General features: G+C 42.7%; 1 protein-coding gene across 3 annotated transcripts in view; it reads right to left on the reverse strand.

Moving 5' to 3' along the window:
- The window catches only part of ATF2 (activating transcription factor 2), a 97,046-nt gene extending 75,060 nt beyond the window's left edge, over positions 1 to 21,986 (reverse strand). Inside the window, exons 1-7 of one of the 3 annotated variants that reach the window (XM_069733183.1) lie at positions 21,759 to 21,986; positions 12,876 to 12,946; positions 10,979 to 11,075; positions 9,305 to 9,423; positions 7,851 to 7,979; positions 3,364 to 3,539; positions 1,723 to 1,837 (exon numbers count right to left, since the gene is read on the reverse strand). In XM_069733183.1, coding sequence (XP_069589284.1) covers positions 1,723 to 1,837; positions 3,364 to 3,539; positions 7,851 to 7,979; positions 9,305 to 9,423; positions 10,979 to 11,075; positions 12,876 to 12,923 — 684 coding nt within the window. In that variant the 5' untranslated portion in view covers positions 12,924 to 12,946; positions 21,759 to 21,986. Of the gene's footprint in view, positions 1 to 1,722; positions 1,838 to 3,363; positions 3,540 to 7,850; positions 7,980 to 9,304; positions 9,424 to 10,978; positions 11,076 to 12,875; positions 12,947 to 21,633 lie in introns of all 3 variants that reach the window. The other 2 variants (XM_069733184.1, XM_069733185.1) reach the window with 2 other exon arrangements.
- Between the last annotated feature and the right edge of the window lie 829 nt (positions 21,987 to 22,815).

Raw genomic sequence — 22,815 nt, forward strand, 5'->3', positions numbered from 1 at the left:
CCAGCCTCAGAAATCGCAGGTTAACAGCAGCTCAGATTAGAGACCAGGTCAATGCCACACAGAGTTCTAGCAGCAGACACATCTCTACAACAGCTGTTAAGAGGAGACTTTGTGCAGCAGGCCTTCATGGTAAAATAGCTGCTAGGAAACCACTGCTAAGGACAGGCAACAAGCAGAAGAGACTTGTTTGGGCTAAAGAACACAAGGAATGGACATTAGACCAGTGGAAATCTGTGCTTTGGTCTGATGAGTCCAAATGTGAGATCTTTGGTTCCAACCACCGTGTCTTTGTGCTGCGCCTGGTTCCCACCATGAACCATGGAGGAGGAGGTGTGATGGTGCTTTGCTGGTGACACTGTTGGGGGTTCTTTCAAAATTGAAGGCATACTGAACCAGCATGGCTACCACAGCATCTTGCAGCGGCATGCTATTCCATCTGGTTTGCGTTTAGTTGGACCATCATTTATTTTTCAACAGGAAAATGACCCCAAACACACCTCCAGGCTGTGTAAGGGCTATTTGACCAAGAAGGAGAGTGATGGGGTGCTACTCCAGATGACCTGGCCTCCACAGTCACCAGAACCCAATCGAGATGGTTTGGGGTGAGCTGGACCGCAGAGTGAAGGCAAAAGGGCCAACAAGTGCTAAGCATCTCTAGGAACTCCTTCAAGATTGTTGGAAGACCATTCCCGGTGACTACCTCTTGAAGCTCATCAAGAGAATGCCAAGAGTGTGCAAAGCAGTCATCAAAGCAAAAGGTGGCTACTTTGAAGAACCTAGAATATATAAGACATAATTTCAGTTGTCTCACACTTTTTTGTTAAGTATATAATTCCACATGTGCTCCAACAAAGTGTTAATCAGCACAGCGGGGAAGCCCACTCAGTGCACAGGTAATTGCATGAACTGATGCTGCAAGCATGTATACAGCAGTAAGTGCTCCGTGAGCCGGGGTGCCACTCCAAAGAAAATAGCCACAATGGATACAAAAATTGAAAGGAACGGATGGCACTCACCGGTTAAAAAACGTCTTTATTCCAATACTTTAAAACATCGGCGTCGGGAAGATGGGAGCAGGAGTGGAATGGACGACAGCCGTTTCGCGCTGCAGTGGCGCTTCTATTGGTGACCAGTAGCAGCGCCACTGCAGCGTGAAACGGCTATCATTCATTCCACTCCTGCTCCCATCCTCCCGACGTCGATATTTTAAAGTATTGGAATAAAGACGTTTTTTAACCGGTGAGTGCCATCCGTTCCTTTCAATTTTTGTATAATTCCACATGTGTTAATTCATAGTTTTGATGCCTTCAGTGTGAATGTACAATTTTCATAGTCATGAAAATACAGAAAAATCTTTAGATGAGAAGGTGTGTCCAAACTTTTATTCTGTACTGCATATATAATGCTGAGCCATCTACAATCACCACTCAGGCTCAATTATTATTAAACTGATTTCTACGACAATTTCCACATAGCAATTACTGCTACAAATTGGACATTGCGATTAATGAAAATCATCCCATGTAATGGCAGTGATGGCGCTATGTACATGTTCACACCAATGCAGCAAGTAAGAAGCATAAGAAGCATTTCCATTAGAGTTCCTAATCTTCCACAAGTCAGAAGTGAGAATGGTACGATGTGATGGACACAAGGGAGATGAGAGAATACAGAGACGCTCTAGCTACACACCAAGGAGAACTCACACACATACAGACTTACTGGGACTGGAGCAGGTATGTGGACATTGGAATTTGTGATTGAGGCAGGAATAGCAACAGGCATGGTTTGTCCATTAGGTAGATGTAACAAGAGAGGAAAAGGAGCTGGAACTGGTCTGAGGATAGAAAAAAGCATGGATCCAACCTTAAAAATTCATGTCGACCACAGACTTGGCAATTGAGAAAGCTTGGGTGCAATAGCCATTAGCAAGAGAAATAAAAGTGAACATTTGTGAAGTTAAAAGCTGGAGAAAAACTTAAAAATCTGCTTTTGTCCTGAGTTTCGGATCTTTACTGACAACACCCCGTGCAATATTTATGTCTATAGTTGGTGCCGATGTGGAGACCCAACGTTGCCATCATACAGACATCTCTGTATCCTGCTCCATTGTTTCATTCCTGATATCAGAATGTTGACCTGTGACATCTCGTGTATGGGAGAAAACAGAAGTGGGAATCAGGGGCTGCCAGGGTCCCCGTTCAGGAGCACCAACTAGTGACGTGTAAAGGCCCCAGCCCCCCCAGACCCCTTGTATGGGCACCTTAGTTCCCGCGTATGGGCACCTTAGTTCCAGAGTATGGGCACCTTAGTTCCCGTGTATGGGCACCTTAGTTCCAGAGTATGGGCACCTTAGTTCCCGCGTATGGGCACCTTAGTTCCCGCGTATGGGCACCTTAGTTCCCGCGTATGGGCACCTTAATACCCTTGTATGGGCACCTTAATACCCTTGTATGTGCAGCTTAATACCCTTGTATGGGCACTTTAGTTCCAGTGTATGGGCACCTTAATACCCTTGTATAGGCACCTTGGTTCCAGAGTATGGGCACCTTAGTTCCCGTGTACGGGCACCTTAATACCCTTGTATGGGCACCTTAGTTACAGAGTATGGGCACCTTAGTTACAGAGTATGGGCACCTTAGTTCCCGCGTATGGGCACCTTAATAACCTTGTATGGGCAGCTTAATACCCTTGTATGGGCACCTTAGTTCCAGAGTATGGGCACTTTAGTTCCAGAGTATGGGCACCTTAGTTCCAGTGTATGGGCACCTTAATACCCTTGTATGGGCACCTTGGTTCCAGAGTATGGGCACCTTAGTTCCCGTGTATGGGCACCTTAATACCCTTGTATGGGCACCTTAGTTCAAGAGTATGGGCACCTTGGTTCCAGAGTATGGGCACCTTAGTTCCCGTGTATGGGCACCTTAATACCCTTGTATGGGCACCTTAGTTCAAGAGTATGGGCACCTTGGTTCCAGAGTATGGGCACCGTAGTTCCCGTGTATGGGCACCTTAATACCCTTGTATGGGCACCTTCGTTCCAGAGTATGGGCACCTTAGTTCCCACGTAAGGGGCACCTTAAAAAATAAAATAGTCTTGGAAAACCCCTTTAAAAAAGATTTTTAAACTCACACGGTGGGAATAAATCCAGTCATCTAGAGGCCTATATCCAGTGCAATGTTTAGAAGGACTATAAGGTGTATAATTGACCATTTAATAAAAAATAACATGTCCTCACCTATTACTGACGACATCACAGCCACAATGCAAAGCAGACAGAGTCTGACGTCTCCTGGAGATCTAAACAGTCTACAAAACATGCAGGCAGTGCGGGGGCAAACAGCATGGCGCAGGGTACTCACACTATGGGTCTGTTAGACGGTGGCGCTTGGGTTATTACAGTGCTAGATGTAGGTGAAGGTACCGTTGGTTGAATAATAACACTTGAGTCCGAATTTGTAAGCAGCACGTTAGGAACTTGGAGGGATGGAGGCCGAACGATGGTAGATGTGGGCTGTGCGGTTGGCAATGGCACTTCCTAGGAGACAGAAAGAGCACGATTCAATATGCAGCAGATTTAGCACAAATTTACAGCCTCACAAATACAGAATTAGATTTACTTACTATTATAAAAAACTTCAAAGAATGGAGATGATGAAAAGGTCCATATCTAAATTTATCTTTAAAAGTAAGTAATAAAAAAGGGATGACCATATAAAACAATTCTTTTTACTTGAAGAGGATATCCGGGACTTTAGGAAACAATACATGTACAGGAGCTTCTCACAAAATTAGAATATCATCAAAAAGTTAATTTACTTCAGTTCTTCAAACCAAAAAGTGAATCTCATATAGTGTATAGAGTCATCACAGAGTGATCTATTTCACGTGTTGATTTCTGACAATGAGAAGCAAATTTGCGCTCGAAGGGACAGGCTGTGGAGGGAGAAAAATGTAAGTATCTGGATAACACCACAGAGAAGAGGATTATGCCAGTGCTTCGGTTAGTGGTTACAAAACCCAACCAGGGAGGCAGTTCCCTGTATATGGTTATCACATCCTCCTAAGTGGCTGTGGTACCGCAACCCGATGAGTTAAATACGCATTTAAAAAAAATGGTCAAATCAATGAGGTTGAATTACCTCATCTCTGGTAAAGCCATGCATAATGATGGAGATTCCGCAAGAGTCGACGAGGTATGCAGTGGAGTAGAGAAATTGCGTGTTAAATCCTTCCGCACCTGCGGTGGTGAGCGATGTGTCGGCGTTGTCGATGAGGGTTGAACGCTGTCCCGGCCGGTGGCAGGCAGCCTGGTTCCGTCCTGTAGTGCAGGCGCGTCCTCAGTGGTTTGTGAATCCTTTCAGTGTAGTGTTTATTTCTGTTAATGTTGATGATTATGGCTTACAGCCAATAAAAACCCAAAAGTAATTATCTCAGTGTATTAGAATACTTTATAACACCAGCTTAAAAATGATTCTAAAATCCGCAATGTTGGCCTACTGAAATGTATGTTCAGTAAATGCACTCAATACTTGGTCGGGGCTCCTTTTGCATCAATTACTGCATCAATGCGGCGTGGTATGGAGGCGATCAGCCTGTGGCACTGCTGAGGGGTTATGGAAGCCCAGGTTGCTTTGATAGCAGCCTTCAGCTCGTCTGCATTGTTGGGTCTGGTGTCTCATCTTCCTCTTGACAATACCCTATAGATTCTCTATGGGATTAAGGTCAGGTGAGTTTGCTGGCCAATCAAGCATAGTAATACTGTTGTAAACCAGGTATCGGCACTTTTGGCAGTGTGGACAGGTGCCAAATCCTGCTGGAAAATGACATTTCCATCTCCAAAAAGCTTGTTGGCAGAAGGAAGCATTAAGTGCTCTAACATTTCCTGGTAGACGGCTGCGCTGACTTTGGTCTTGATAAAACACAGTGGACCTACGCCAGCAGATGACATGGCTCCCCAAACATCACTGATTGTGGAAACTTCACACTAGACCTCCAGCAGCTTGGATTGTGGCCTCTCCACTCTTCCTCCAGACTCTGGGACCTTGATTTCCAAATAAAATGCAAAATGTATTTTCATCTGAAAACAACACCTTGGACCACTGAGCAACAGTCCAGTTCTTTTCCTCCTTGGCCCAGGTAAGATGCTTCTGGCGTTGTCTATTGGTCATGAGTGGCTGACACAGGGAATGTGACACTTGTAGCCCATGTCCTGGATGCGTCTGTGTGTGGTGGCTCTTGAAGCAAAGACTCCAGCAGCCGTCCACTCCTTGTGAATCTCCCCAATATTTGAATGGCCTTTTCTTAACAATCCTTTAAAGGCTGCGGTTATCCCGGTTGCTTGTGCACCTTTTTCTACCATACTATTTTCCTTCCACTCAACTTTCCATTAATATGCTTGGATACAGCACTCTGTGAACAGCCGGCTTCTTTAGCAATGACCTTTTGTGGCTTACCCTCCTTGTGGATTGTGTCAATGACTGCCTTCTGGACATCTGTCAAGTCAGCAGTCTTCCCCATGATTGTGGAGCTACTGAAACAGACTAAGGGACCTTTTTAAACGTTAGGAAGCCTTTGCAGGTGTTTTTTTCTTTATTATTTTAATTTACTGAGATAATGACTTTTAGGTTTTCATTGGCTGTAAGCCATAATCATCAACATTAACAGAAATAAACACTTGAAATAGATCACTCTGTTTGTAATGACTCTATATAATATATGAGCTTCACTTTTTGTATTGAAGAACTGAAATAAATTAACTTTTTGATGATATTCTAATTTTGTGAGAAGCACCTCTAGTTTCTAACAGAGACAACTCCTTGTCTGTTGTAACTGCCCGCGATTACTGACAGCTCCTGCCAGAGATTCCGCTGCTCCCTGTCAACAGAGCAGCAGCTTCTCTTCCTGTTGACAGGGTGGGACAATTGGTATCATGATGATTTACAGCAGAATCCCGCTTCCTAGTTGAGGGAGATGTTTGTAAAATGGCATGTCATCAGTAGTCCTACCCTGTCAACAGGAAGAGAAACTGCTGCTCTTTTGACAGGGAGCAGCGGAATCTCTAGCAGGAGCAGTCAATGACCGACTGCTACAGTCACGGATATCCTCTTTAAAGGCTCCCTGAAGTTTTTTCACTGGCTCCATTTGAAATATAACCCCGGAAAAGCTCTCTACATTTTTTTACATGATAAAAGGAGACCTTTGACTGATGCCACACAAGAGTCTACTGTAAAAAGCATAGACTGTGAGAAACAGTCTACTATACTACTCCATACCTTCATTTACAGTATACCAGCAGCCTCAGTGACGTCATCGAGGTTACCGCTGGTCACTGAGGCTGTGCTCCCAGCTGAGCTGAACTGCGGTGAGCTCAGTACAATGAGAAAAAGGCAGCGAGTTCACCGCAGGCCAGAACTCACTGAAATCCGGTGAACTCACTAGCTTTTTCACACAGTGCTGAGCTCACCGTAGTTCAACCCGGCTGGCAACGCAGCCTCACTGACCGGCGATAACCTCAGTGACGTCAGTGCTAGTCACTGACGCTGTGCTTGCAGCAGCTCATTCCTCAGTGGTTCTCAGCCTGGAAGGTCACATCTTGGCACCGTCCAAGGTTGAAAACTATTTATCCCCAGGCATGGATTACGGCGTAGGACAGAATGACAGACAGGTGAGGGATATGGTTGTTTTTTATTTTCTATTTATTACAGGAGACGAGGACTTCAATGGAATGAGTGTTAGGTGAGTATATCTGTGTCTGTTATTTTTAAATAAAAATTGAAAACTGTGTTTTATTGTATTTCAGACAAAATACTTTATACTTGCTGTGTGCTAATTAACAATACAACTATATGGGTGGACTCCATGCCCTTTTTTAAATTATTTATTTAAATAATTAAAAAAAACAACATCAAAACAAAAAACAGCGTGAGGACCCCTCTATTCTTGATAACCAGCCTTGCTAACACTGACAGCTGGTGTATTCAGCCCGCAGCTGTCAGTTTTGCCTGGCTGGCTATCAAAAATATAGGGAAACCCACGTAATTTCGTAAATTTTTTTTTTTATTTATTATTTATTTAGAGCCCATCAGCAGCTCTTGCTCTCGCTGTTATTAGCAGCAGCAGCCGTCGGCTGATGGAGTAGTAGTACCATCAGCTGACGCCAGTGACCGAATGTAAACTTTTTACCTCCGATCACTGCTTTAGGCTCACGTGGTCATTTGACAGCGTGGGAACCGCGGATATCTGACCCGTGGTAATGATGTTACTGCCGATCAGAGGAAGTGTTTGCCATGCTGTCATGTACATGCAAATACTGGAAGTTCTGCCCCTCCATTCAAATGAATGTTGTCCAGGTTTGGGTACTCTTCTGGTACCCGAACCGAACCTTTGTTTAATTTTTCGTCGAACCCAAACATCCACCCATCTCTAGTCTTGAGGCCACGTTCACACGTTCTGAACATCAGTATTTGTAAGCCAAATCCAGGAGTGGAACAATCAGAGGAAAAGTATAATAGAAACATATGCACCACTTCTGGATTTCTCACCCACTCCTGGTTTTGGCTTACATGTAAAATACTGACCAAATACTGAACGTGTGAACATTGTGTAATGGAAAATATCACGTCTATTACGAGATGAAAGGGCAGTGAAGTCATGAAAAGTATATAAATTAATCCGCAGCGCTACAAAAAGTTGCAGTATAGTCCAGGCCTACAGCATATACAGACCTTGCCCTTGTTTTTCTAAAACCGACTCCTAAAAGTATGATTTTCACAGAACTTTGAGGACTCTTAAAAGAAAACTCCATATATTCCACTCAAATCCTGACATCTATCCCAGGCTCACTAACCTTTTCGTCACTTGTGGTAGACTCCGGATGAGGTAATGGGCTGTTCTGATGTGTCGTCTCTACAATAGCTGGTTCCTCAATCTTGCTTCTTATAACTGGGGTGGCAAGAGGGGACAGATCCAAGGGCATCTGCAACACATTATTACATTGCACATGTAACAAAAAAGTGACCAAGTAAAGAAAAAACCTGGGCCAGATCATACAATCTCCTTTGTTCCCCTTAAAACAAGCTTTGTTATACAAGTCACCCTGGTATAGGCAAGTGCTCTCGTCATCTCCTTTGCATGTGTAGAACATTTGATGGACAGCTTTAACCTCGCTCGCCTGTCACTGTTCCATGGGTCTTTGATTTGCTCTACTCCTGCATTATGATTTAGCAATTGTAATGTGAAGCTATATCACATTGCACCAGGTTATGCTACTTTAAAACTCTTAAAGGGAATATGTCAGCAGATTTTGCTATATAATCCAAGAATAGCATGATGTAGGGATGACCCTGATTCCAGTGATATCTCACTTACTAGGCTGTGATTACCTGTTTCAATAAAATCAGTGTTTAATCAGCAGAACATTATCACTAAAGGACTAGGCGTTGCGTGGCTCCTAGTCAACTGCTGTATAACCCGACCCCCACCACTGATTGGCGCTTTCTTTGTACACTGTGCTGCCAATGAGTGTTGTGGACAGGGTTATACACAGCTCAAAATTCTGAGCACTGCTAGATCTGGAGCAGATAATTGTACCAAAATGACAGCAAGCAGCCCAGCAAGTGACACATCACTGGGATCAGTGCTGCTCTAAGATTACATTGCAAAAACATGGTGACAAATTCCCTTTAAACGGAACAAGATAGAATGTTTTTACATCTGGAAGTACTGATATGGCTGCGTAGGTGTTGCTCCAACAATAACACGGATACTGTTTATGTAGAGATCCGATGTACCAATCATGACAAATTTAGCGTAAAGGTTATATGCAAATCAGGCTGGAAGTGTACAGGGGCGTGTAAATACACTTGGTGCAAACAGTTCAGAAACACGCCCCCAGTGCACTTCCACTATGAATTGTATGTGACTGGCCAATCGGATCTCTTCAGAAATTGAACTTTTAATGTGTGACAACGAATAATCAGCCATACCGCTACTTAAAATGTAAAAACGTACCGACAGGTTCTCTTTAAAGCATCCCTTTAATTTTCTTGCTTTATATGTTTTGTATACAGGGTCATATTAATGAATAGGACACTTGTATGAAAAAAAAAAAAGCGATAAAAAAAAATGAACAAAAAGATAAAACACACGATTCCTAGATTTAGTATCATAGCAAATGTGCTGTTATTTTCCTCTATAAGGTACATCTACGGGTAGGGAGATGTGCACAGAACGGACGCACGAGAGGACAATGCGTTGTTTTCTCGCAGATGTCCTCGCATTCTCGAGTAATCATTTATGTACCTTCTTAATGTCATCGTCTGACCCCTTCTTAAAATCATGTTCAAATGGACTTGCAAGCTCATTGAACAGACCAACTTCTTCACAGTTCTTCAGGAACCGAGTCGGGGTCGGGGTTTGATCTATAAATTCAATATAAAGAAAATAAATAATAATACATAACAAAAGAAGAAAACAAAAGAATTGTCATTTTGGTCTAATACATTCTGTAAACCATTAATGAGTTACTTTGGAAAAAAACACCGCAAGTGCCAAAATCCTCATTATCAGAGTCAAGTTCTAACCTCGGGGTACAATTGCTATGGTCACACCCCAATTTTTCAAAGCCCCAACATTTTAGGGTTACTATCCTTCATGTTTTTTTAAGTCATTGGAGCTTCAATGAAAAATGTGTACCCTGTGAGATATGCAAAAACGGCAGAAAATCACTCGGGCAAGGGGTAAGAAATGCGTGATCACTAACTAAAGCAAACTTTGTGGCACTCGCTCATTTTCTTTTCAAGTCTTTATTGTCAAAAGTACAAAATACAGGAGTGGCGCTTCCATCAGGAAAACCGCTGTTTCACGCACCCATATACTTCTTGAAGGCCTTAAAGGTAAATCATGTACCCGGATTTTATATTGCAGACAATAAAAATTTGAAAAGAAGATGACAAGTGCCGCAAACTTTGCTTTGTAGAGCAATTCTAAGAGAATTTTTGCGCCGACCAGGAGTGGCAAGAAGGTCAGAGAAGGTTGTATCCTCCAATTTCAGGATCCTGAATGGCTCCGGCCAGATAAAGAGAGGGAGGTGCCAGTGATACACTTCGTTATATGGAATATTTATAAAAGGGTGAATTCCTTATTACAGAACTTATAAGACAATAGAGGCCCTCACATTATATGGAGGATGATCGCTGCTGACAATATTTTACAGGAGGCCAAAGAAACTTCTCCAATTTGTAATTAGTAATTAAAGCCATGGAGACCTTTAAACAAAAAAAAAATAATATTTTTATATAAGTTAGTGATAAAAAAAAGTGGTATGAAGATTGAGGCTGCAATTTTCAATCATTTTTAATCTCCTTGACAAGTACTTTGCAACGTACTTCTAATTTCAGACTTTTCTTATATGCACCTGTCACTGCCAGTAATACATACAGGATGCTGATGTCTTCACTTGCTCTCATGTGTCAGCACAGCTTCATTCCTGGACTGATTTCCCCTTTTTCAGCCCCTGAGAGATTTTGCCTCCCTTGTGCTGTTATACATAGATATTGGAGTGTGTGATCTCCCCTTTCTCACCTTAGCTAAGTCTCCTGTGAAAACTCTCCTTAATGTGCTTTCCCCCAATCTATGCTGTGTTGCCTGCCCTCCCTCAATACTTAGAAAGGACAGTTTTCAAGATGACACTTTGCTTACATGATACCCATTAAATAAAATAAAAAAAGATGATATCTAGTCTCTTCCTAAAATGTACAACAGATCAGTGGGGGAGGGGGAGTCTAGATCTTTAGACCCTCAACGACTGTTCCAAAAATGCTCTGCAGGTTATAAAAAAAAAAAAAAAAATAATAATAATACAAGGTGCACATAGACGTTAACTACAGAACTGGGAGTAAACTGAGTCCAAGTCTATTTGGGTTGGGAAGTCAAGGACGGTCAATCAAACTACCAACCTATTTAGGGCACACTCACCTGCAACAATCACGCTTTCGTTTCGGGCAGGGCCGAACTTCAATGTCATCTCATGTTTATGCTTGTGAACGGCCAAATGATCTTCATTGGTAAAACGCTGTGAATTAAATTAAAAAAAAACCCAATTCCACAAAATATCATTCAATTTATTACGTGAAATTAACATTTCTAAGGTCACTTAAAAATATCACAAACTCATTGAAAAGTTTTTCTTTTACATAGAAACCAATCGTGTGAAACAAAATGGAACTAAAAAAAAAACAAACAAAAAAAATGTTAATATTATGAATGTGCTGACTTTTCACCATACTAAACCTGACCCACTCACATGAGAGAAAAGTATGCAGAATTCATCAGTATCAGCATCAGTATCAGCTAACTATCTCATATATATGGTGGCCTGCTAACTGTCGGCTGATGGGAAAAGATCATGCATGTTGGACATCAATATGCCCGATCCTTTGTGGAAGATAAGTTGGCTGTCTGGTGGTGGCTAATTCCTCTGTCCCCCACTGAAATAAATATTCACACTCACCAAGGGCAAGGTTGCATGACAGTCGACAGGAATAGCTTTCGTATGATCTCTCAAGTATATTCATTAATTGTATTCCTGGCAGAATAGATCGGCAGAGCAAATGCTCAACTGCTCCTCTATTAATTCTATATGTGGCTGTCGAGTGCTGCTCTAGGCTTTTTCCGGCAGCCCCATAGAGAATGAATGCATCGTGGCCGGGTACTTAGTTGCCCTGGCTGTGTGTTTTGGGTCATTCTCATGCTGGAAGACCCAGCCAAGACCCATCTTCACTGCTATTACTGAGGAAAGGAGGCTGTTGGCTAAAATCTCACAATACATGACCCCGTCCATCCTTCCTTCAATACGGTGCAGTCGTCCTGTCCACTTTGCAGAAAAGCACCCTCAAAGTATGATGTTTCCCCACCATGCTTCACGGTTGGTACGGTGTTTTTGGGGTTGTACTCACCCTTCTTCTTCGTCACAACACGGCGAGTGGAGTGGATACCAAAAAGTTCCATTTTGGTCTAATCTGACCAGATGACCTTCTCCCATGCCTCCTCTGGATCATCCAGATGGTAACTGGCAAACTTCAAATGGGCCTGGACATGTGCTGATGTGAACAGGGGGACCTTGCGTGCTCTGCAGGATTTTAATCCATGATGGTGTAGTGTTACTAACAGTAATGTTTGAGAATGTGGTCCCAACTTTCTTCAGTCCATTGACCAGGTCCTCTCGTACAGTTCTGGGCTGATTCCTGACCTTTTTCAGAATCACCCTTACCCCATGAGGCGAGATCTTGCATGGAGCCACAGACTGAGGAAGATTCAGTCATCTTGTGTCTCTTCCATTTTCTAATAATTGTGCCAGCAGTTGTTGCCTTCTCACCGAGCTGCTTGCCTATTGTCCTGTAGCCCATCCCAGCCTTGTACAGGTCTACAACTCTGTCCCTGGTGTCCTTAGACAGCTCTTTGGTCTTGGCCATTGTGGAGAGGTTGGAGTCTGATTGAGTGTGTGGAACGGTGTGTTCTATACAAGTAAGGATTTCAAACAGGTGCAATTAATACAGGTAATGAGTGCAGAGTAGGAGGGCTTCTTCAAGAAAAACTAACAGGTTGTAGGTGAGAAAATTTGCAAAATTGGCGGTGTATCAAATACTTATTTTCCCCACTGTACTGCCACCACACGGCGTATATATAATTCACTTTCCAGAGGGATTCAGCAAGAATATTGCAAACAATTTTAACGCTAACTATATTGCGAATTTTATTATTTTTTTTATTTCAGCTAATTTCAATTTAATCCTTTAAAAGATATTTTGGATAGAATTTCCAGGTTTGTGGATTTTTTTAATGTAAATTATCCCATCCATTGATGGTGTCTTACCTGGCCACATCCAGGGGCAGTGCATACAAATGGTCTGTCATCACTCATATTCTATAGGTCCTTGTGATTACCTATGTGAGACAGAAGGATATAAGATGAGCACATATGAGGTCACACTTTTATATATTAAAAAAACAACAACAAAAACTTGAATCTATGTCTATATTACAACTTTAATATGTTGAGTTTCTGATCAGTGGGGGTCTGGTCTGATCTCTTGCCTACTATCTCTAAGAATAAAGGGGCAGCATCACGGCCCCTTCACGGTTTTCTGTGCCCCTGGCCACCCTGAATGAAGGCTGTCATTTTCGGAACTGATGAGAGTCACAGATTTCAGACCCCACTGATCATAAACTACTGGCATATCCTCCCCATATCCTATCCTAAGGATATGCCATCACTTTATGAGAAGGGAGCGCAGTTTAAGTATTCTCAATTGCTGAGGCGGGTAAGGAAAGAGAAGACGACACATATGTACTATGTTTGGTCTACTGATTTAATGCATAAAGTTCCACCAGGTTCTGTGCACCGTACAAACAATTATAGGATGTTCTTTTTCAGAACTTTGTATTGTGCCGTTATTCTGTTCTTATGAAAATGTTCATATCAATTAACAAGTAGGTGATATCATCTTTGCATCCCCTTGCATCCTCTCAACACTGTCCAATTGGTGCTGACCCCGTAAGTGTACGCGCACACCACGTCTTAAAGATGCTGGCGTACCCGGATAGTTTTTGAATAAGAAGATGCTTCAGGAAAACGATGGCAACGGTTTTCCTGAAAAATCTCTTTTGGTCATTTTTGCGGTGGCTTTGCCATCATAATGTTTTATTTTTTTTTCTACATGATATAGTGGTAACTTCCAAGCGGGGTCAAGTCACATCTTCTAGCCGCGCCATTGCTTTCTGGCTAGGTTCACATTGCGTTAGGGCAATCCGTTTAGCGCATACGCTAGCGGATTGCGCTAACGCAATGTCCCAAAAGGGATCGTGTTTGGCGATCCCGCTAGCGCAGATACCCGATCGGCTGCAACCGTCCAAAACTAACGGGACATCCCTAGCGCATGCAAAAAATGGCATGCGCTAGAGATCCGTTAGCACATTGCAGTCAATGGGTGCGCTAACGGATCCGTTACATAGCGTTAATTGCGCCATGTAACGGAGTCCGCTAGCGGACACCCATTAACGCAATGTGAACCTAGCCTAAGCCTGAGGCAGTTAAAAGAAGTTACAAGACGGCGGAACATGTGCACTGCAAGTCGTTTTTTTCCATTGGAATGCATATGTTCATTATTATTAACTTTTATTGATCGCGTTTCCAGGTGGGTTTCAGACAGAATCCTCCTGAAAAAGACGCTATGTGCACATATCCAAAGACTGCAAATATTGACAAGCGGAGAGGTAACGCCCAGTTGTCTATTTATTACATTCCAAGTTGACTAATGAAAGGAAATCACAATGCTAAGGCTATGTTCACATGTTGCATTTTTTTCTGCAAGCAAAACATGCTTCCTTGGAAGTAAAGAAGCTACTTACAAAAAGCTGGTTTGGCTGCATTTTTGGTTCAAATTATGTGCGATTTGTCTACAGTACATGTTTAATAAAATTAGTTGTATTCAACAAAAGAGCAGCAAAAATGCACGGTTTGCATTTTGCATGGAAATGGAGGAAGGAGAAATAAACTAATCCTTGAAGATACTATAAGATTGAAAAAAAATGATTTTTTCCTCTTCCCGAATCCATTTAGAATGCTGGCATAACCAGAAAGATGTAAAGATCACATTGGTTTGAATGGATTTTCAGTAAACGTTTACAATTTCCCATGTTTAGGAAACAACATCCTAAGAATGTATGTCCTGTTGGCACTGTCAATGGCTCAGAGCAGCAAATTTGGATAAAATGTGCAAATCAGAAAATGCAAATGGCCACTGGAAAAATGCAGATACCTTTGCTTCTGCCTATCTGCCTTTGCTTCTGCCTAGGACATGATATATTTTAGAACTAACAAGGTTCGAAGTTATAAATCTTCTACACCTCGGTGTTACAAGCCATGTCCTTTGCAACCAATATAGTTTTTATTAATACAAAGTTCAAGATTTAAAAAAAGGCTGCTTTCTTATTCTTGAAAATCTCCAGCTGTGTCTCCATGGTAACAGACTACAAACAAATCATATGTAGTCTGATCCTGCAGTTCTGCTTCCTATCATTGGTGCAAGTAGGAAAATGGAAATGGTCACCAGAAAAATCCAGAAATCAGGAAAGTTCTTTGCTTCTGCCTTTCTCACTTTACAAACACATGATATATTTTAGCCTACGTTCACATTTGCGCTGTTGGGCGCAGCGTCGGCGACGCAACCCACAACGCAGCGTTTTGTGACGCATGCGTTGTCATAAAATAGTAAAGATCAGGAAATTCGGCGCAGGGAAAACGCTACAAGTAGCGTCATCTGCGCCCTGTCTTGTGCGTCAAAATGACGCATGCGTCGTCAAACACATTACAACACATACCGGCGCATGTCCATGCGCCCCCCCCCATGTTAAAGATAGGGGCGCATGATGCATGCGTCGGTATCCGTCGACGACACTGCGCCGAACAACGCAAATGTGAACGTAGCCTTAGAGGAAATACAGAGAAGGAAGAAGAGAGATTTTTTTTATATTTTACCAAACACAAAAAGGTTTTCTCTTTTCATATTAATATTGATGGGGTTTACTCTTCCTTAAAGCCCACCATAACTCGCTCTTTATTCACCATCATTAAAACATTTTTTTTTAATCATTTGCAATCCCTGCAACGCATTGTCTTTTAGGTGCAATTTAATAAACTAAATGTTAAAAATCCCCGGATGAAGCAGGGTCGAAATGCACGTCAGGGTCTGAGGTGGACGACGATGTGGTGACATATTGAATTTATATTTTTGGGGTATGTCTGACTATAATGCATCTTTATCTCTTTAACATTGATTTAATGTTATGTATTATATTGCACCAGATTTCTATAGATCTAACTTTCAGAATTGCATTGTAATTCTCTTTGAGGATATACGTGCATGTACATACCTGTTATCATCATTCATTAGTGGTATTCTGCGGTCTGGTGGCTAACCCTTGTTGTCATTATTTAGTGGCTCTCATCGCCCTACCCTTGCTTTCATTGCTCCTTGATTTTAATTATCAACGTTTAATTTTTATTGTGTAGTTGTATACCTCAATAAAATATTTAGTGTTTATATACATTTGTCTGATTTCTGATTATTATGGAGTAGCACATGATATTTTAAATGTTAAAAACTCTATTAGTTTGCTATACATGATCATTTCATGTTTGTTCCCTGACTGCAGGATTGTGCGTGTTGGTTTATACACAAAGCCAGTATGGACCCACTGGATGGCGTTGAATGGATAAAGGATAGAGGTCAGAGAGTAACAAACGCTCTGCACTGTACCCCGAAGAGGATGTGTGACCCCAGTAGTGTCCCTACAGTAGTAGAGACAAATCAACAGAAATCATGGCAATGGCCACACTCACTAATAAAGAACAAGCATATCAACTGTACCCCCTCTGCCAAAACTATATTAAAGCAATGCCCCATCCCTAAAATAATAACTTTGTCCCTTTCATTTGTTAAAAACCACAGCTTCATACATTTTGTTATGAATGTGCTTGAAATTAAAATATTAAGCTACACCCTATCCATAGAATGAGAGATAACGTACTGATCACTGGAGGTCCGACAGATGGGAACCCCAGTGATTCTGACAATATACAGAAAAGGGTTCTGCAGGGCCCATCTTGAACGATGTAGATATGCACATGCTCAACAGTCTTCTAGACAATGAATGGAGTAAGAGGTTGAGCATGCGCATATCCACCACATTCAAGGTAAGTTCCAGAGCTCATGTTCTCACACTCGCTGGGCGACCCAGCAATTAGTAAGGTATCCTGCACCTCGGCTCAGACAATCTTCTCTTTCCCTGCTGCCTAAAAACATCCCAAAGCATGATGCTGTCACCACGCTTCACTGTGGGGATGATGTTTTTAGGGGTGATGAGCTTGATGGTTTGGCGCCAGACATAGCGTTTATCTTGGTGGCCAAAAGGTTCCATTTTGGTCTCATCTGACCACAGTAGTAAGGATTTTGTATTTATTTATTTATTTATTTTTTACAACCCAACCATGACTTGTATTTTTTCCACTTCAGCAACTTAGACTATTTAGTGCTGAAGCATCACACACAAATCAGATTACAAAAATTATTTAAACACAGGCTGTAATGTAACAAGATAGGAAGACAAGGAGGGGGGTGAATACTTTCGCAAGCCACTGAAGCCTGGACACAAATCGAAGCAAACTCTCAGCAGAATGATAACTCAACTTTTAAGTTTTCCATTCACAACATATTTTCCCATTCTTGAAACTAGCAAGGAAGTGAATAAGAAGAACAGATTAGAAAATAAAACTTTTCATGATGTGATGATTCAGCTTTAGAATCAGAATCCCCCCCAGAGAGGAACGTTTCGCCGGAATTTAGGTTTCGCTTAGAAAGGGAGGCACTGTGAAAACAGACTCAATCCTCAATCAACTGAGCACAACCTACAGTCATTCAGCTGTGATGTGCTAATATGTCAGGTCAATATTTGCAGGGAGCAGCATAATACACACCGACACGAAGGAACAGAAGCTCAGCACAGGTACAGTGACCATGGTAGTGCAAAAGTCAGGCATCGGCATTGTCTGGATGTCGGCACTCACCGCAAAACTGAATAAAGTCTTGGATCATCCATAAGACATCTGATTCTTACATACACATTGCAATAAATAACATAGGAAACCGGGTTTGATCCTGGACACTTTGTGTTAAACGTTGATGTATAAAAACAGAAAGTCACCGGATGGAATATGGATGACAATACGGATGAAAATGGGACGATTTTTTTTTTTTTTTTAAACTCAAATGTTTTTTATTAAATATAAGAGTACAATAAAACATTTCACATTAAGGTATACATTTCCATTTTTCCCCACTCTTAACCCTCTCCCTTACCCATCCGGGATGATTTTTTTAATGCTTTCGTATAACCCGGGCCAAAGCTTTTTTCACGTCTATTTTTTTCCCCAGTAAATAGAAAGGTATCAACCACTGAGGACTCTCAATTCTAAATATTTTTCTATTTTTTCCACGTATGTGAAAATTTGAATGATTTCCATCAGTGTGCAGGATCAGACTGTAATCAAAGTTTGCTCCGGGTATCAGTTTTTACCATCATTTACCACTAGACAGCACCAGGATGCAACGAAGATGCCAACTTGTGCGCTGCCCGAGATTTTCATGGACCCCCAGACTTGAATGTGCGAGTCTGAGCTATGACTCTGATCAAAAACGGATGTCTCCGTTATTTTTTGGGAAGGTAAATGACACTTAGCCCCATACACTACAACAGATACATGTTCTATTACTAAAAAAATAGGTAGAGGAAGTAGAAGAAAGTCACATGCATAAAGGGGGCCTAAATAGAACATGTAGGCTCCAGATGATGTCTCATTTAACCCCTTAACGATCGCCAATATGCCTTTTTATGGCTATATCTTTAGAATATGGTGCTGCACGAGTTTCCCATGGCGCACAGGGACAGGTGATTGACTACTGACAGTCCAGGTCCTGCTCTAACGGCAGAGATCAGCGAGACCTCTGATCCTAACCAAATAACCCATTAATTGCATTGAGCGTAATCCCTTCACAATTAAATTAAAGGGGGCTTTCCTCCCTTCAATCTGGTCACAGGCAACACAATCAGGGTCTGGGGAATTCTTTTACAGTCAGTCTTAAGGACCTTATATTAATAGCCTGGGAAACTCCATGTTTATTAAATCCTTCCCAGGCTATAAACAAGAGCCCCCAGCTGTCGGTTTTCCCTCAGCTGGTTAAGAAAAATAAGCGGGGCGCAACGCCATTTTTAAAAAAGTTTATTTAATTATTCGCTAAATACATGAACAGTAAGCGGCACTGCACTGACTATAGATCTCAATGACATCTCTCTATCTATATTTGTATACAAAATGGTTTTATTAGTTAGGCTTGGTTCCCATTGCGTTAATGGGAACGCGCTAACGGACAGCGTTGCACGGCGAAATTAACGCCGTGCAACGCGTCCGTTAGCGCACCCATTCACGGCAATGGGAACGCGCAGCACTAGCGCGTGCCATGTTCGGCACGCGCTAGCGACGCGCCGGTGTTTCCTGGCGCGCCGCGGACGCTGCTTGCAGCGTCCGAGGCGCGCCCGCGGTCCGTTCCCCGCTCTCGCAGATCGGGGATCTGCGAGAGCGGGGACGTTACCGCGACCCCGGGACGCGGCCACATTAAAAACATTGCGTTAGCGCAACCTGCTAGCGCTAAACGGGTTGCACTAACGCAATGTGACCCTAGCCTTAGAAACTCTTTTAATGACAGAATTACTATATGTAAAAGCTGATGTTAAATACGCATTGTATATGGATGTTAGGTGAGAAAAATCACATTGTACTCGCATGACACTCATCCTACTTTTCAAGAACAACATTGGACTGATTTTTTTTTTTACACTGCTGAGTGAGAGTCCTAACACTGAAGGAAATATTATTAAATGAGCAGGCATTACATTCATTTTAGGGCAGCACAGTGGCTCAGTGGTTAACACAGCAGCCTTGCAGCGCTGGAGTCCTGGGTTCAAATCCCACCTTGGACAACATCTGCAAAGAGTTTGTATGTTCTCTCCGTGTTTGCGTGGGTTTCCTCCGGGTTCTCCGGTTTCCTCCCACATTCCAAAGACATACTGATAGGGAATTTAGATTGTGAGCCCCATCGGGGACAGCGATGATAATGTGTGCAAAGCGCTGTGGAATATGTTAGTGCTATATAAAAATAAAGATTATTATTATTTTAATGTAAGATGTGGAATAATAATCCCATAATGGGTTATTTCCCAGACTGTGGATAATGTACTGACTGCTCTAGCTCCTAGCGATCCCGAGATTTGGGGCTCTGGATCCTGAATGGAGCAAAGCTGCCCCATGTTCCTCCTCCGCATCGCTCCTTCTCCATGGAGCTGTCTGGAAATAGCGGAGCTCTGTACTCGGCCTACTCTGGCAGTCCCATAGCCAATGAACAGAGCGGAGGTCAATCATGTGCATTTTTGCTCCATTACAATGGAGCTCTGCAGAGCCTGGTACTCGGGATCGCTGGCAACACTCTAGTCCCAATGACCAGTAAGTAAAGTTCTCCTATCCTATAGTTAGTGGATAACTATTTAAAGGGGTGGTCCAGGACTATTGGTAGTTGCTAACATAGGACACGACCTGCTTGTTCTATCCGGCGCCTGCTAACTATTCAGCTGCTCCAGATCAAGAGGTCAGCTCTTCTTCTTCTGGGCGGCTATGTTAAGGTGTGACAGCCGACGTCATGCTAATTGACAGCCAGCATCGGGAAACCAGCTGTCAATCAGCACAACATTGGCAGTCACGCCCCGTCGACAGAGCAGAGGGAAAAAGGAAGAGATGATCTGTCATCGTGAGGATCGGTGCTGGCAGAGATCGGCGCCGGGCACAACAGGAAGGTAGTTAGCGACTATCTGCCGGTTAGTAGTGATGAGCGAACATACTCGTTGCTCGGGTGGTCTCAGAGTATTTGTGACTGCTTGGAGATTTAGTTTTCCTTGCCGCAGCAGCATGATTTACAGCCATTAGCCAGCTTGATTACATGTGGGGATTCCCTAGCAACCAGGCAACCCTCACATGTACTCAGCCTGGCTAGTAGCTGTAAATCATGAAGCTGGGGCCATGAAAACTAAATCTCCGAGCACTAACAAATACTCTGAGACCACCCGAGCAACGAGTATATTCGCTCATCACTACCGGTTAGTCCTTAGGCACAAAGTAAAATATATTATATATATATATATATATATATATATATATATATATATATATATATATATATATATATATATATATATATATGTTATATTATATTCCTGGAAAACTGCTTTAATAGGTTAAAAAGTCTACAAATGTAACATTACATTTAACAAAAATGGGTAAAAAAAGTGAGAAAAATGCCATCACTTACTAAATGCTACATTTTCTTGTGCAGACATTCCAAAAGCAGCGACACTTTTTGGTAACTACAGGACCGTAATCGTCTGAAGAATGTTTTGGGGGCATCTAAGAAAAATTAATAATATTGCTGAACAGTATTTATATTCCCGCAGAAAAAAAACCCCAAAAAGTCTCCTGAATAAAAACATAAGAGTACGTCTAGAGACGTACTCGGGAATAAGTACGAGTTTTCGTGGCTGAAACGCTGAGAAACAAACACTGAGGACACAATCACAGGACGCCCCATAATATTAGGGGCGTCCATGACGGATGACAGTGGGAGGACGCAGCGTGACGGCGACTCCACAGTGGAAATAGCGGAGCAGCGGGAGACATTGTTTTCAAAGACAGATCAATAAACGTTATCGCGGAGACCACAGAGGCCACGACGGCGTGATCGGGAAGCCATTGTCGTGTCGCCATGGAAACATCGTTGATCACCAGTCACAACAACCTGGTCGCCATCACCTGGCAGGGAACATTCTAGACAAGTCACTGGTGGGACTGGTCCTGGGGGGCGAGGGAGAAGAAGGATGCTGTTACCATGGTAACCAGACATCATGGCAGACGGCGCACAAAGCTGCAGCCCAGGCCCCCGCTCCTCGGCATCAGTCCTCCATCCTCCTACCTGACAGTATAGGGGGGAGGTCACCGTCCGGACAGCTCCGATCACTGATGACCACCAATATGCTCCGCCATGTCACCGTGCAGGTTATGTCGCGACAGCTGCAGCCTCCGTGTTTACAAACTTACCCCTTTACAAGGGCTGAACCTTGCTCAAGGCCAAATCCCACCAGCTCCCTGTCAGGATATCGCGATATCTCACTTGACAGTAGGCCGGTGGGGAGGGGGAGTGTGATCGCTGCCTGCTGCTCCGGCTGTGGGAAGAGGAGCCAGCACAAGGGATTACGTCATGGTAACCAGCGCGGGCCTGCCAGCAGTAGTAATGGCGGCTGCACGGCCGTGTGTGGGCGGAGCCACAGCAGGATAGTAATGCTTTCACTTCCTATTCGAGCGCATGCGTGTTGGAGGAAACTCCGTTACCATAGCAAGTGGAGGACTGAGGATACCGGCCGGATGTTGTCGTCAATGAATGTAATCCCTCATACTAGGAGGGTTGTGGCTAAATCCAAGTCGGCTAAGGACCTGGTCCCTCTGCCGACTTGGATTTAGCCGGCTCAGTATAGAGAAAGCTAAATCCCAGTCGGCAGAGGGACCAGGTCCTTTAGCCGACTTGGATTTATCCTGCTCTATATAAGAATGCTAAATCCCAGTAGATAGAAGGACCCTGACTGTATATAGATATATATGAATACTGTCATGTGATTTTTTTGAGCAGCAGACTAGATATGACATCTGATCACACATTTATTTATATGTGACGATTATACGCAAGAATTTTCCCCTTAATCCCAGTGTGTACAATATTCTGCGCCAATCTCATCTGCGTCCCGTTTTATTTTCTGGTGATCATTTTTGTAGATTACACAACCACAGATTTTTTTCCATTCATGCACCTAGGAGTGTTTTAACCCTCGGGCGATTTTCCGTTTTTTAACATTTTTTTTCCTTCCCATAACTTATTTTTCCATCCACATCGCCGTTGGGATTTTTTTTTTATTTTGGCGGGATGTTATTAATGATACCATTTTGGCGCGGATACCATGTTTTGATCACCTCTTATTTCATTTTATTGCAATGTTTGCGGCGACAAAAAAAAACGTAATTATGGCGTTTCGAGTTTACTTCTCGTTATGCCGTTTACCAATCAGATTATTTTATATTTTCATGGGTCAGACATTTCTGAACA

This window comes from Ranitomeya imitator, chromosome 7, assembly GCF_032444005.1.
Source record: "Ranitomeya imitator isolate aRanImi1 chromosome 7, aRanImi1.pri, whole genome shotgun sequence".
Lineage (NCBI taxonomy): Eukaryota > Metazoa > Chordata > Amphibia > Anura > Dendrobatidae > Ranitomeya > Ranitomeya imitator.